The sequence below is a fragment of the Diorhabda carinulata genome, chromosome 8 (genome assembly GCF_026250575.1).
Source record: "Diorhabda carinulata isolate Delta chromosome 8, icDioCari1.1, whole genome shotgun sequence".
Lineage (NCBI taxonomy): Eukaryota > Metazoa > Arthropoda > Insecta > Coleoptera > Chrysomelidae > Diorhabda > Diorhabda carinulata.
In genome coordinates, this window is record NC_079467.1 from 17,038,667 (window position 1) to 17,054,964 (window position 16,298).

The 16,298-nt window shown below is 33.8% G+C and overlaps 1 protein-coding gene across 5 annotated transcripts in view; it reads right to left on the minus strand.

Annotated features, from left to right (window-relative positions):
* Positions 1-4,158: 4,158 nt before the first annotated feature.
* LOC130897266 (receptor expression-enhancing protein 1) overlaps positions 4,159-16,298 on the minus strand; it is a 47,217-nt gene continuing 35,077 nt past the window's right edge. For 2 of the 5 annotated variants that reach the window (XM_057806028.1, XM_057806029.1), the window contains exons 7-8: positions 15,164-15,707; positions 4,159-9,113 (exon numbers count right to left, since the gene is read on the minus strand). In XM_057806028.1, coding sequence (XP_057662011.1) covers positions 9,112-9,113; positions 15,164-15,707 — 546 coding nt within the window. In that variant the 3' untranslated portion in view covers positions 4,159-9,111. The remainder of the gene's footprint in view (positions 9,114-15,163; positions 15,708-16,298) is intronic. The other 3 variants (XM_057806030.1, XM_057806031.1, XM_057806032.1) reach the window with 3 other exon arrangements.

Here is a 16,298-nt window from a genome sequence, read left to right on the forward strand (position 1 = left end):
AATTATAAATAAAGAAAACCATTTATAGCTTCTGAAGTACATATGACTCGAACGTGTTAACGTTGTTTCCCTCTTCTAGCGAATATGCAGCACTAGTGGAATCATTGGCCACATAGCAAATGAATAACTTCGCCTCTAAACTCCAAATTTTGGAGAGGTTGTTTTATCGATGGGAGTAAACTGCGGGGGAATAATGAATCAGGATCGTTGTCATCTTTTGTTTTATCTGCAATCGCGCTTAGGTGTTTAAGAAATTGCCTATCGATGTCATTTTCGATATCAGCTTTTTGTTTTTGTCTTTTCCTCCGACGTAACGACTCATTAGGACGTGTAGAACGTGACGAACGAATGTCTTGATACATCTCCTCTCTCTGAAACTCTTGTCGAGAGTTGTTATTTTCTGCTTCCTTTGCTTCAAATTTTCTCTTCTTGTGAGTGATTAAGCCACCAAAAGTAGAACAACCTGCTTTTTGGCTGTCGTCTTCAAGCTCTCGTAGCATTTCTTGAAACGACTCTTGGGTTTCCTCTTGAAGGTCGTAACGAGACTCAGTGATACTCCTTTCATTAATATTCAAAAATTGAATTGCGGTTTCTGGAACGTTTCCTGACGTTGCTTTATGTTGAAATGTAGAATCCAGAAACCACAGTAACTTAAAATACGACCATGTTATTTTCGGGACACTGTTTGCACCAGTCCCAGAAGGGACACTTTTCAGTTTGCGCTTTTGGCGCATATAATTGCTTCGTAAATTTTGCCATTTTGCCTATCTGAAATAACAAACAGAAACTGGATATTTTTTAAACTGATAATTAATTTAAAGAATCAAAATCTATCATACTTTTAAACGGGAATGAAGTACCTAAGTACACGACGTCTGTTTCTTTTTTTAGATACCTAGCAACAGGAGAATCGTTTACATCTCTAAGCTATACGTTCTGGATGGGAATCAGTACTATTCATTATATAGTAAAAGAACTGGCTGAAGTAGTTTGGACTGTTTTGCAACCATTGTATATGCCAAATGCCGCACTGCATCGGGAGCATCGACGGAACCACTGCCGAATAAAGTGTCCACCAAACGCTAATTCTCATTTTTACAATTACAAACAGTTTCATTCTGTAGTTTTAATGGCCATCGCTGATGTAAACAATAGTTTCTCAGAATCTATAATGGGAAGAGCATTTAAAGGAAGTGCATTAAATATACCTAGCTCCGAAAAAATTATTAATACGAATATTAATAATACCTTTCTATTTAGTAGGCGATGAGGCTTTTCCTTTAAGTGAAAACTTGATGCGACCTTATGCTCGTCGGCAATTAAATTTTCCCAGCAGAATATTCAATTATCGTTTCTCCAGAGCAAGGCGAACCGTAGAGAGTGCCTTTGGCATATTAACACAAAAATTTGGCATATTTCAAAAAGTTATAGAATCTGATGTACAATTAACGGAAAACTCAATTTAAAGTGCTTCTGGAAACCGAGTTTTTGGAACAAAATTCAATCGATCTTAAACTTCTATCCTTAAGACCTACAAGTATCCACAGAGCAAATTCAAAGGCAATGCAGATCCGAGAACAATTAACAGAGTATTTCATGTCACCAGAAGGTTCTGTACCTGAAAATATACTGCAATAAAACCTAGTTACTTACCAGTTGTGTTCAATTTTATAGCTATGCTTCTCCATGCAGCAGCAATAAAATCCCGATCTCTGTGCTTTGGGTATTTAGGATCGTATATTGCTTCTTTCGCTTGCACTAATGCAATTAGTACTTCTATATCCATTTTCTACGTGCAACTTTCACGACTGATTGATTCTTAAAATTTTCAACCGGCTGAGTCGCAATAAGTCTTGGCAAGTCTTGACGCGTTGGGACTTGACGGGATGCGCATGTTATAAAACCAGATTTACACATTCTCTTTGTTTAATGGTAAGTTATTACATATTGCCAATTCAAAAGCGTTCGACTTGATAGGACGTGAATGGACTAGACTGGCTTGGTGCGAAATGGGCCTATCTGTCTGATGTGCGCCAGTTTGATGAATGACTTTAGAAGTAATACAATACAAGGTAGCGGATAATTCAAAATACAATTATACAAGTTTAGAAACATTACGTCAAGTTTTGTCAGCATGCGGTTTTAAACACTGAAAAAACGGATGGCAATAACCGAATCGTCAATGATCGTTCGATGGCGACAAGATTATTTGCGTCAGATAAAAGACTACCGAAGTTCTAATAGACACATAATTTGTCTAGATGAAATATGGTTTGACAGTCAAGATGTTGTAAATTTCGATTGGGTTAACAATAATAAAAATTGCTGCTTAAATAGGCCATTTTCTAGACTGTGGCTTAATGAACGGCTTTAACCTAACATTCCACCGCAGTCAGTAATCGTTATAGATAACGCATCCTACCACTCGCGGCAACTCCTTAAAATACCAAATAGTAGTAGTAACAAAGCTCAAATTTTAGCATTTATGTCTGAAAAAAATATTCCTATTCGAAAAAATAGCCAAACAAAGAATTGCTTATTGCTATTAAAGGTCTAGTTAGAGAAAATGTATAATATTGACAAGCTGTGCAAAGAACAGGGTCATACTCTTCTCAGACTACCTTCTTACTACTGCATATGTAACCCTATAGAGTTAATGTGAGCAAACGTAAAATCAGAATTACGAAAATGTAATCAGTCTCCAGAACTGAGTGAAGAGCTTGTGAAGTTATAGCAGCAGACCGCCAAGAGCTTTGGCAAAACTGTGTTGAACATGTTATCAAAGAAGAAGATGAGTATGTGGTATCACCCTCTTTACAACCCTTCATAATTCAATCAAATGATGACTCTAGTTCAAACGATTCTGACTACCATTATTATTTATAAAGATATTTTGGAATTGAAATGTTTTTTTTTTCTTTTGTTTTATTTGCAAAGAATCTATTTTCCTTTATGGTTTTTGTTTTGAAATTTCGTTTTCCAGAAAGAATATGGGTACTAAAAGGGCTCAGTTCACGTCTGGTACTCTGTTTAAACCAAACTCCCTTACAGACAGGTACATTTTACTCGTCTATTTACGTTTTGTAATTTAATATTCAGTCGAAGTAAGTTAACGAGGTATTATAATGATTTTTTTTTCTAAATTCCAAGTAGGACTAGAATTAAGTGCATCTGTCTAAATAACGGCGTATAATGTCGTCCAATTTATAATAATTCGATTGCCTTTTAACGAATACTCTTTCATATAAGATATACATATTTTTAAAAGTACCTAGTTATAAAAATAATAAATTCATAAAATTTAGGATAGTTTCGAGTTTCCTAATGACTTATAAATTTGTATTGAATATATGTATCGTCAAAAACATGTATTAAGGAGACTTATTCTGGGTTTTTGCAGCAAAAAATCGAATGAAATAACCTAAAAAATAGCTAATTATAATTGCAATTTCTATTCAGATGATCTTACTCGTTTTGCATTCATTGTAAGAGAATTTCACAAGAAACTCTTAAATAGTAAAAAAACGCGAGAAAACTGTTTGTTATAACCTTACATTGTATGATTTGAAGATAAGTGTTTGTTTTTAAGAAAATTTCCAAGATCGGTGACATAACTTTGACTTGAACCTCATAAAACACGGTGCCAGCGTTTATGTTTAAGTCGCTGTTTGATTGTGATTTTAAATTAGTAAACACGAATCATAAATAGATAGTCTGAAAGTCGAATGACCCTAACAGCTGCGGCATTCCTAACCTAAGAAGAAGGACAAAATATGCCGGCAATTTAACGCTGTTACTACATGTCACTAAAGTTAGCAGAGGAATATGAGCAGACAGAAAAAACACTAAGCGGAAAATTAAGGGCTAATTAAGTGCCACATTACGAAAGCTGTGCAAGTTTTTGAGAAATTGGCTGTTCTGCTAACTTTAGAAAAAAGTTAATCGGGATTCGTTTTTTATTTGGAGAAGTGTAAACCAGTTACCAAGGCACGTCTTTCCCGCAAACTAAAATCTACAAAACTTGAGATCAATATCCACAGGCATCTCCACACGTTAGGCAATAATCGAGTGTAATATGGTTTACCCTCTTGTGCATGTTTTTTGTATAAAAAGGTGTTAGGGAATGCAGGGCAGTGAATTGAATAAATAACAAGAAAATAACTGTTTATAGTCTTTATTGATTTGTTCCAAACAATTACTTCTCTGTAAAATTTGGCAATGCAAATAATTCGGTTATCAGATGACTAAAATGAAAGTTAATCGCATCAAAAAATTGTCAAGACTTCATTACAGCCTTAAATTCGCAGCTTACACTGTGAAATAAAATATTAGTTAAAATTATATTAAAATCAGTGGTATTTATATTAAACTAGATTTACGAGTGTCAATTTTGGGACACCCTTCACACCTACTTGAGCTTGCTGAAGATATTTATTAACTTGTGAAAAGTTAGGTTATGTTAATAAGGTTAATACAAGATTTATTTCAATTATTTGATACTTTTCTTACATGATTACTTCACTTTTCTCCATATTTCAAAAAAATTCATTTATTCCTATTAATCCAAAGTTTATTTGGAGTAATTTGGTAATTGTACCGAAATTTAGAAAACTTCTTCAAAATTGCCTATAATATTTTTTATATCACAATCAAATATATCCTACTTTCAGGTTTTGTTCATTTATTATAGAGTAAAGTACCCAATTATTGAGGTTCGAAAGAATTAGCGAAGTTTTCAAAACTCAAGCAACACAGAATTATTGGTGCATTCCAATAAACGCAGTTTTTCTTTGTCACTTACTCAGACATACTAATGAAATTTGAGCGGGGTTTCTATTAAAATAGCAGAAGCGACATCTCTATTGATAGAAGTCAAGCTTGCATTGGATTTTTCTTATAAATCTGCTTCTTAAACATATTTTTGTTTAAAGTTGTGGGTCCCTGCTGATTATTGGGTACTTTACCCTACTAGAATTATTTTTAAACACTTCATATGAAAATCAATAAAAGATGCATCATAATTCCTTTCAAACCATCTCTATAATAGTTAACAAAAACTAGATTATATGAAACTTTACATTCGTTTCTTCGAATATTATAAAATTAACAAATAGAGACACAAACACAACACTCTCTTATGACTAAAATATAAATATTATAAAAATTATTTAAAACATTAACCAGAGATCGAATAATAAACAATCGTAGTACAATGTTATTTATTATTAATTACCCACCCTGTTTTCATAGTTATTATTACCCTAAGGGCTCAATCAGACGTTGCGGAATGAACGTGCGTCACGATTATAGCGGAACAAACAGCCAATCAATACTTTGACGCTTTTGAGAGTACTACATTTATATTTGTGCGCATTTGAATCGTTAAGCGAAGAGCGCACAATCTCTTGTGCAAAAATGTTGAAATTATTCAATGTTAATATTGTTACGAACGTATCTCCGCCCTGAAGCCGGTCCTGCCTAGATTCAGTCGCGGTATCCGTTTAATGTTTGTTTTATATAAGTTTTTGTTATAACAGGCGGTTTATTTACATTGTTTCTTTCTATTTATTTATTTGTTTTGCTTCTTTACTTTCTAGAAGTTTTGAGACTTCTTTTGGGATATATAAGGAGTTTGTGTAGCGCATTTTAGTTCAGTTTATAATAAATAGTCATAGTGAACAGACCGAAATAGAAAGTAATCAATCGAAGATTTTAAATAAATTATTCAAGTTAGTTAAGTGTTAGTGATAAGTGAATTGTTATAAGTTAATTAAGTGTAGTGTATAGTCTTTAAATATATTAAGAACGTAAGAGACAGTGTTTATTAATTTACCGCACGAATAAAAATTATATAAATAATAAAAACATTACAATATGTATGATTTTTAAACTTCAGAATCTGAAGAAAACTATTTGTTACTTGTTTTCGATCATTTATGAATAATGAATTCAAAGAAATGAGATGTTGTCGAATGAGATAATAAATTAATTATTTATTTTTTAATTATTAAATTTTTTTAGCGGGAATCTATAGTAATTGTGGGGATTTTAGGGATTTTTGATTGGTGCTTTGGGGAGATAAATTATTGAGAGTTGGATACACTGGACAGGCCCCAGTTCTATGAAAGATGTTTTATTGTACAGATGTTTCTTTTATTGTGCTTATTAACATGCAATTGAACGAGTGATTTGTTTGATTAACCAAGTACCTTAACAGGTATATTCACATGGAGCAGCGAAATGTGCGTCATGAACTTTTAGTTGAAAATATTTGAATGAAAATCAAACACAGTTATAATAAAAAGTTAATGTCATTTAATTTCTAATCATTTTTTTTTTTCAATCAAATTAAATATATTCAAGATAAATGTTTTTATTGTGATTGTTTATTTTTGGAATAATTTTAATGCATTTCGTCCTATTATATAATACATATTGGAAAACTAGTTAAAAAACAGTTAAAAACTATTGAAAGAAAAAAATGATATAGATTAATTTTTCAAAAATTGTATATATTTACTCATAAAAGTGGGTTACCTATTATATACTTCAAAAGTAAGATTTAAGATTTATTTATAGATCAGTTCTGAATGCAATTGCTACTTTTATATATTAGCCCTCATTATTCAATATATCAATACTACACCCATTATCAAAATCAAAATAAAAACGATGTGACGTTTGGCACTTTCATGATACACGTTCTGGCCACGTACTGGATGTAGCATTCAAAGACGCATGCGTCAAGGTGCTTATTGGCTTACTCCGTTCCGTAATAGTGGGGATTAACGTCAAATCCGCACCGTCTGATTGAGCCCTAAGACGATTATGTAGTTCATAACGGTTTCATAAATACAGAGCATACAAATTATTATGAATACAAAAAACTGTTTGATTTTAATGGAATATTCCATATTTTAAATCGTTTTTGGATTATCAAATGTTGGAAAATAGTAGTATGACTATTTGGGGCTGTACCCTTACAAAATTCAGTTGATGCAATAATTGAGGCCTCAGGATGCTGGTCATAGGCTTGACTTCGTAAACCTGTTGATTGAGCGCTTTTCAACGTTTACCGACGTCTTGTTTCCAGATGAAGCTCATTTTCATGTTAATAGAGACATCAACAAAACATTTAGAGGAGCGGTATGTGCATATTTTAGAAGACTTCTGCATGTCTGAATTGCAAAACTTCGATGCATATAACCAAAGAACACGGTTCTCGCAGAACAGAGCAACTTCACACACGTCCAAAAGATCTATGCCACGAGTTCACGACAATTACCATGGATCTCCAGGAGAGGTGACATAAGTTAGCCTTCAGGCAGTTCTGATTTAACGTTTAAGGTTTTTTTCTGAGGGGTTATGTCAAATTTAAAGTTTACGCTAACATTTGGACGAAGTTATTTATCAGAAATAAATTCCCATGCAATGTATTTTAATATGTAACCTTATGTCAACATACTTGCATGATACTGAACTTTTTTAATCGCATAAACAAAATTAAATCATAACAATGATAAAGGGAGAGTAATTTGTAAAAAATAGCCCTGTTGATATAAATAATTTCTAATTATTAATTATAAAGGCTGTCTGAATATAAACATCTAATTATATAAAAACAAAAACATGTTTGTAGATCCTTTGAATTCGTGAATAAAAATTATATAATTGAAACAAATCACCTCGTGTATCCCATTAATGGAAAATTGCTGTTCTTTATAACGCCTGTATTCAAATATCCATAACAATTGTATTCAAATGTCCACTACAATGTTCAGCGTAAATTTATTCCTGCCGATCAAACAGTTTGGTGTTAAGGTCAATTGTGATTTATAAAAACAAGCGCAATTTCATGTTCTACGCTCATGTTCCATCGCCTAGCCGATGAAAACAGGTATCCAGGTGATATGACCACGTATACGCAGCAACCACAACCAAATTCAACCATCATTATAGATACAAACATCATTAAGAAATTTTAAAATGCCGAAACTGGCAACAAATGAAACATGAGGTTTTTGTTCTACGATGCAAATGACATGTCTAAAGACGAAAAATATTTTGATTATGTTAAATAACATTTCTGATTGGTCCTAACAGAGTCAGTCCATTAAATCCCCACCGACAAAGGAAAGTCAAAACATTTATAAATAGTTTCCAATGCGAATGAGAGCTTCAGCACGAACGTAAAAGTCTACGAATCCAACTTTAGCCTTCTGGAGCGTGTTCTTAGTACAGTCCTAACTCGTTCTCAGTTATTCTGTAAGACTTTGAGACTCCAACGATGCTGCATTCACCATATACTAGATATATCTGAGTCATACCTCACAGGAATTCAACTTATGTCTAAATAGAGCTGAAACTAGTGGCCGTGTAGAGTTCTTTGTAATTTTTTACTCGTTATATGAGCGAACATTTTCGTGCGATAATTTTCTATGACTTTCGACTGTTTTCCGAATTGCATCGTGATCGCACTTCGCTACAGGACGAATTTCGTGAAGGTCGTCCAAAATCTGTTGCGCCAGAAAACATCGGTTTTGTGCGTAAACTGAAATTGCAATATTTGGCTGTTTGAAAGATTTGTTCCCGTTGGATACCGCATAATTTTAGAACCGTTCCAAAAAAGCTCATGTCGATTGGCGCAAAGAACTATTTTTTTGAACGATCCAAATATCCGTCATCCGTTGTACTTTGGTACTCTATATTTTCTTCTTATTCCCGCAGAACTAAAATAAATAGCGAGGTCAACGTTTTTGTAAACCTCGTATTTTGCTCAACTCGATACATTTATAATTTTAGCTAATATTTAAACAGCCTCTAATAATTTCATATAAGAATCAAAAACCATTATAGAATATTTAACAGTCCTTATTACCCCTAAAAACACTAATAAAAAATCTAGAAGTAAATGTTTTTCACAAATAGTTCAAAAAATTAACATTAAAGATATCACTGGAGGATTTCTTATAAAAAAAAGAAAGCAGAGCAATGTAGCTACGCAGGTTAAAATTATTAAAAATTGTTAATATCATATTAAAAGTGGTCCATTTTGGAAATTAGAGAGTTTTCTTCTTGCTGGTTTTCTTAGTACGTGGTAATGTAGCGCTTTCCTAAAAGAAAAAAAAGAAAAATAATTGTAATTTCAGTTTTCAAAATTTAATTTCCTTCAGTTCAATTACAATACTTTTTCTATGGAATTCAAATTTAATTATAACCAATTAATTAATAGTAAATATTCTTGCTCAGACATAAAAATAAATGTATACGGCCTAAAACAGCTTCTATCTTAATATATTAAAGACAAACCTGAACGAAGAACAAAAAAACTCATAGTAGAATAACATCAGAATAAACTACTAATGAAATTAAAATGAAATGATAAGTCGTGTGACTTACTAAGAAAAACACATTTTTTGCCAAAAATCGTTTTTATTTATTGATGTAGTTTCCTTCAAGAGGAATACAACGCTTCTCTAACTTCTCGATGCCGTGCTTGTAGAAGTATTTATCTTTTGTATCGAAATAGGCTTCAGTTTCAGCAAATGCTTCTTCTTTTCAGCTGAAATTCTTACCATCGACCATTTTTTGAGATTAGCGAATAGCCAGTAGTCATTGGAGGCCAGATCTGGACTATACGGTGGATAAGGAAACAATTCGGAAGGAAGTGTAATTCGTCCAATTTAACCATTGTTGCCACCGATTTATGAATCGGTGCATTGTCTTTGTGAAACAGTGGTTTTTTCTTCGACATATGAGGCCGTTTTTAATGGATTTTTATAATCAAACGATCCAGCAACTCTATGTATTATTCGCTATTGATTGCCTCTTCCTTTTGGAGATAGTCGATGAACAATATTCCATCCCAAAATACTGAAGCCTTAACCTTCCCAGCTAACTCTTGTGCCTTTGGGCGATTCGGACGTGGTTTACCGGCTACAGTCCACTCATATGATGATCGTTTTGATTCCGGAGTGAATTGATGGATCCATGTTTCATCCATTGTCACATATCGACGCAAAAAATCTGATTTATTATGTGTGAACATGTCCGAACACTGCTCTGAATCATCAACACGTTGTTTTTGATCGACTGTGAGTAAACGCGGCATCCACTTTGAAAAAAGCTTTCTCATGATCAAATGTTCATGCATCATTGTAAATACATTGCCTTCTGAAATCTTTATTGCCTCAGCTATCCCACGCAGTTTCAATTTACGATTATATATATCCAATTTGTGGACTTTTTTGATATTTTCTGGAGTAACCACCTCAATTAGTTGACCAAAATGTTCACTATCATCGGTGTCTGTACGACCACGTTTAACTTCATCAAACTAATAAAAAATGAAAGCAATGATAAACTAACACATGAAATTGTTTTGAAAATAACAAAAGTAGCTTCATTTAAATGGCTATCATGTTTATCTGACTAATCGAAATGTCATGGCATTTTACAAATAATCTTTTGAAAGTTGGCACTTCATAATTGTCATATCGCTTTGAGAATGGCAGTGCCATCTGTGCATCAGTCACACGACTCATTAAGTGATGTTAGTGAGGGAGTAATTATAGAAATAAATTTAAAAAAAAAATTAAAACTGGTACAGAAGAACACGACAAAGTGTAATAGAAGCATAAAGACGTAAGTAACAAAGAAAAGGAAAGCCCAGGAAAACTTGGCTAGAGCAAGTAGTTCAAGAAGAAAGTGGAAAAATATTTTTTAGAGGCATACAAGCCCTGCGCTTACCCCCGTCAGTGGTTTTGAATGCATCTGTATAAGCGAAGTAAAATTGTAGAAACTTGAGTCAACAAGAAAATTCTTTGCGATTGGGGTATTGGGAGTTTCTGATTTGTTAAATTTGCATAGTAAAGTTTCTGTAGGAGGGAACTTGATTGACCACGGAGGGGCAGTTTTAATTTTGTTAAATTGGGCGTTTTCTGCGAGAATTTGACTGGTTCTTACACAAAATGGCGGATCCGTCTTGGTGTTTGTCGAATGAGGAGTTTGGTAGCGATTATACAGTAGGTTTGAGTAGACTGGATTTTGCTGATGGATTGTGCATATAAACGGCAGGGTATTTTCTTCAGAATTGTGGTAGAGATTCTCCAGTTTCGCATTGCAAACTTTTTATTGGGTTACCACGCAATGCCCATGTTGCTATTCTTAGTGCATTGAATGGATTCTAGTTAGGCTAAGGTAGTGTTCTTGGCAGTCACATATATTATAGAGCCCTTTTGGCGTGGTTTTTTTGTCGTGCAGTATGTGCTGATTTCAGTAAAGTTTTTTGTCAAAAATTATCTTATGTCATCGGTATAATTTGAACCATTGTTATTAAGTTTTGGGGGTGTAGGATTGTGTTTGCTAAAAAATAAAATTCTTTCAGTCTTCTCAGTTAAAAATTATAGTTCTGTGCAGTTTTGGATTTAGTTTAAAATGTTTGTTTTTGCACTTAGAGAATATCACCAGATGGTCAGCATATAAAAATCAGAAATCAGCAATCAGAGAAAGTGTTGTACCGACGAAGATCCTTGAGGAATTTCGTTAGTTTGTAGTTTTGAAGTTGAAGTTGTGTTGTTGACTCGGATCCCTTTGTCGGCCGATCTCAATGATAATAATTATCAAAATCACCAATTAAAACACCCAACGTAAACGAACGTTGAAATTTACAGTAAAACCTACATTGATAATTGTTTATACGCAAGCGCAAATTCTGACAATTGACAGACAAGTACAAAAACCTTGGTTGGAGAGCAATATATAGAATACAAATATGATCTAACCACCCAAAAACAAAGAAAAAATTGGTTTTTCTGCTACCGTGAATAAAGTACGTACTTTAGACACACTTTCGAGTGCCTAAAACTTCACTGGTGCATAAAGAAACATACTTTATAGGTAATAGGTAGAGTACGGAGCTTATATGCGGGAGGTCTCAGGTTCAAGTCGTGCACATTCTATTTTTTATTTTTCTACTTATGTAGTAATAATTATTTTTAGGTGGCATTTTTGCTTGTCGAAGAGAAGAAATGACAAATTTAAAACCTGCACAAAATGCACCTTTTATATTAGTATTGTTATCAGTTAAATATCATTTGGTTGTAAACAATATTTACATTCGTCGAAAAAAGGCTACTTTACACACTTGTTGCATAAATAACTATTTAAACAATATTTATGTGTAAAGTTAGTATACAAATATATTACTCAGAGAATAGTAACAAAAACGATACACCAGTAAAAAAGATAAAAAGTATTGTTATTGAATAACAGGTATTCAGCAGTATATTCACACAAAAACTTTTCAAAAGCTTCTCATTAAGGCCGCTTGACATGATGCAATGCAAGACGCAATATTTCTTGATTAAAAGCATGCGCAGATTAAGTTCGGCTGATTATTTTCATTTATTTAAATTCATCATCACTTTTTTCTTGACCATTTCACTTGGCTTTGTTTAATTTACTTATGGAATTTTTGTTAGTGGTGGTAATGGTAAGAGTGGTAATGTCAAACGTCGTCCAATATTAATCTATGAAATATTTTGAAAAAATTGCAAGTTGTCTTGCACCACGTCAAACCTTTAAACATTCATACATTTTTGTCGAATATCCAGGTGTATTGTGTATGTGAAAGGAGAGGGTAGCATGCTGAACATTGATAGGTAAGGAACGCAGTGAAAATATCTGAAACTTTGATCCGAATACCATAAACTGGTAAAAATGGCTAGAGATAAAACACTTAAACTTATATCAAGAATAGTTGATTGATATTAGATTACTATTATAATTGAAATACGATAGGTATCAAAAAAGGTAGGTCAAGGTTCCAATAATACGTTAACAGAGCAATAAAATGCAAAATTTTTTAAATATATATAGGATAATCGAATTTTTCAACAAATTCTGCGCATTTTGCATATGCAAGTTCAAGTCTATCTCTTCAAATAAGAGATGGGGGAGAATAGGAACCTAGTAATGAAAACATATTGATAAGTCCAGTCCTGCTAAGCCAATTTTTATACAATTGATATTGTTTGAAAGAGCTTTTGTCCAGCAATACAATATATATAAATTCTAAACGATTTAATTAGCAATGTGAATGCTAAAGGGCGTTATTTCATACATTAAAGAATTTTTCCCTGAAGCTGTAATCCATTCCTGAGATATGGCCGACGGCCGTTTTAGTTTCCCACCCGGTATAATGACGCGCTTTTAAAGCACATGTTTTTTTGAATGGATGTTGGGGTATTATATACACTGAAAAGGATCTATGTCCTCCCTCTTGCCACGGCACTGGAGGATACAGTGTTTACAGCTGATCCGTTAATCCCAGGCAGAGATCTTCGTCTTCCATTTCAAGTGTAGTGCTCTGGAGTTCCTTAGAATGTGGATAGAGGTTTCTTCCTCTGTGCAACAAAATCTGCATGCGGCTTTATCTGCTAAATCTAGCGTCTTCAGGTGTTTGTTGAGATGACGGTGCATCTATAGAAGTCTTGATGAATTCAACAGATCTTTCTTTCTCTGGTTATAATTTCCCAAAAGAATTTTTGCCTGTCTCAACCTGTCTACCCTTCTTTTCCAGTGCTGTTTCCATTTTTCTGTAGCTGATACCACAGAAAAGTTCGGGTCCCATGAAGGGCTCGTCTGTCCCTGCTTTAGCGAGCTTAGCAGCTATTTCATTCCCTTCGCTCCAGTATGCCCCGGAATCCACTGTAGGGTAACTTTATTTTTCTTGCCTAGCTCGTTTAATTTTTCTAGGCAACTCCAAATGATATTGGAGCTTAGAACTCTAATGGTTACTTTACTATCGGACAGGATGATTATCTCCTGTTTGCGATAGCTCCTCTCTAGATTGAACTGAACACATTTTTCAATTGCATGAATTTCTACTTGAAAAATACTTGTTCGCGCTGCCCAGACTTTCAGAGTGTTTTATCCCACTCGCTTTTACAGTTTATTATTGAGGTAAAGTTTTTCTCAAAGCTAAACTTTTTCTATGCAACGTCCCAGGGCTGGTCATTATTTAGGAACGGGTTTTTTTGGTGATTTTGTCTCTGAATATTCCAAATGATGTTTTCTCCGCCACGCTTTCTAGTACTATGTGCAGAGGTGGGAGATTTAGAATCCCTTCTAGAGCAGGTGTTGGGGATGATTTCATGATCCCGGTGGCACATAAGCAAGTCAGTCTTTGTACGTTTGAGAGATTGTTCCTCGTGGTATTCAGAGTAAGTCTAGTACCCCAAATCACTGCCCCATTTATTATGTTGAACTTTTTAGTTTGATGTGCTTTAAAAGCGTGTTTTTTAATTTTTGTAAACTATATTTATTTTGCACTTTTTAGTTTCTTATTTGATACTACCCTCGTATAACGGCTTCGTTGCTTATATACCTACTTCTCGTCGAAACTTGTATCTAGCCGTAACGGTGTAGTTGGTAAGGTGCTGAGTTTCCAACATGCAGATCGGAGGTTCGAATCCTATGTCGAACGAAATTTTCATCAAATAAGCTACTTGCTCTTAGTCCAAAAAAGAGTTACAATAAAAACAAACCCACATACAGAAGAAGCGTGTCAAAAACACCATTTCTTTCGGATTATGAAAATAGATATTTTTATAGACTCAAGTAAGATTAAAAACCCTTGCAGACTAAAATCTGTGCAAACCATTCATGAAGTAAATGGCCTAAAACGTTTTCAACTATTAAACGTATCATTATTATCATGCTTTTGACATGGTTAGTTTCACACAAAACGAAAACGTTAGTAGTTTTCATGCCTGATTCTAATCGATGTCCTCATCAACGTATCTTCTGATTATTCTAATTCTTCTAGAAGCCAAAGGTGATTCGCTTAAATTTTTCAAAGATAGTTGGCTACCGCTTTTAGTCAGACCAACTGCATGCAAAGAAGATGCGACATTCCCTTCTCTTGTCAAATTATTATCGCTTTTTGATTGTAATTTGGAATCAGACAGCGTTTTTAAATAATCTTGACCCATATAACTATGCCAAGAAGATCTTTTTTCAGCAGCGACGTCTTTATTCCAAAAACCAATCTTCTTTGGAAAGTTGATTAGTTTAGAAAGAGGAGTCTTGCTTTTTGTGGAAGAAAGTGAAGAACGTGATGATCGTTTTGATTTAGGTGGACTTAAAAATACTTCCTTACAGATAGATTCATCCGACCCAAAGGATTTTACGACTCCTGGTTTTAGTATTAGAGTTGCTTTAATTGAACGTGTTGGTTCCAACTGACAAGATGCTGATGTAGCTTCCGCTAGAGTGGAATTGGAAGGAGGAGGTAGAGGAGCGCGTTTCTTGTTATATTTACCACTTCTTACATCAGGTAAAATAACTTTTTCTTCTTTCCTAATTTCTGTTTCGTTTTTGGTTTCGATTAAATTATGAAGGAATGTAGAGAAACTTTCTACGTCTTTAGTAATTTCTAAAATAGTAGGATTATTTTCTATATTTAAAACTTTATCGTCCAATATATTATAATTATCTCTACATGATTCATATTTGGTAACTTTGTTTTCTTCGCATGCAGTTAAAAACTGTTGGTCCTTACTCGGTGTATCAAGGTTATTTAGACCATCATCTAAATCGTCATGCACAACCTCTAAACAGTCCAAAAATTCGTTCTCACTTGATGAATCGGAGTCTTTACGAAAAACAACGTTGGTATCGAATTCTTCGTTCTCGTCACTTTCCTTCAAAACAAAATATTTGTTTGAATAAAACAAATGATTTAATTTTTTTCTATAAACAAGGAAAATAGCAAAAATTGCGTTTTGAATTAACACGATTTAGAGCGAGCTCATGGCCCTTTGCAGTGTACAAAGGTTTGTTTTAAGTAGCTTAGATATGTGTCGATTGCTACTAGTTAGACTTTGATACTACATTAATCCAATTCAATAGCAATAATTGTATTAGGGACAGCTTTGAGTTGACACGAATAAGAGCGAGTTTATGGACATCTGCAGCGTACGAAGGTCCATCCTGTAACTTCGATATGTGCTGATCGGTGCTAGCTAGACCAGTACCAGAAATTGCGTTCGGACTAGCTCTGAGTTAACACGAGTTAGAGCGAGTTTATGGGTCTCTGCGGCGAACGAAAAGGTATTTTAAAGTACCTTAGACATGTGCGGATTGGTACTATTTCAAATTTATTTCCAGGTAGAAGGACAGAAGAAAAAAAAGTATGGATTCAGGGATATAAAAGCAAATTTGTAAGAAAAAAACAATTGAATTTGTAAGTGTGCTTTGTTTTTTTTGTTGACGAAGAAATGTGGACCAAAGCT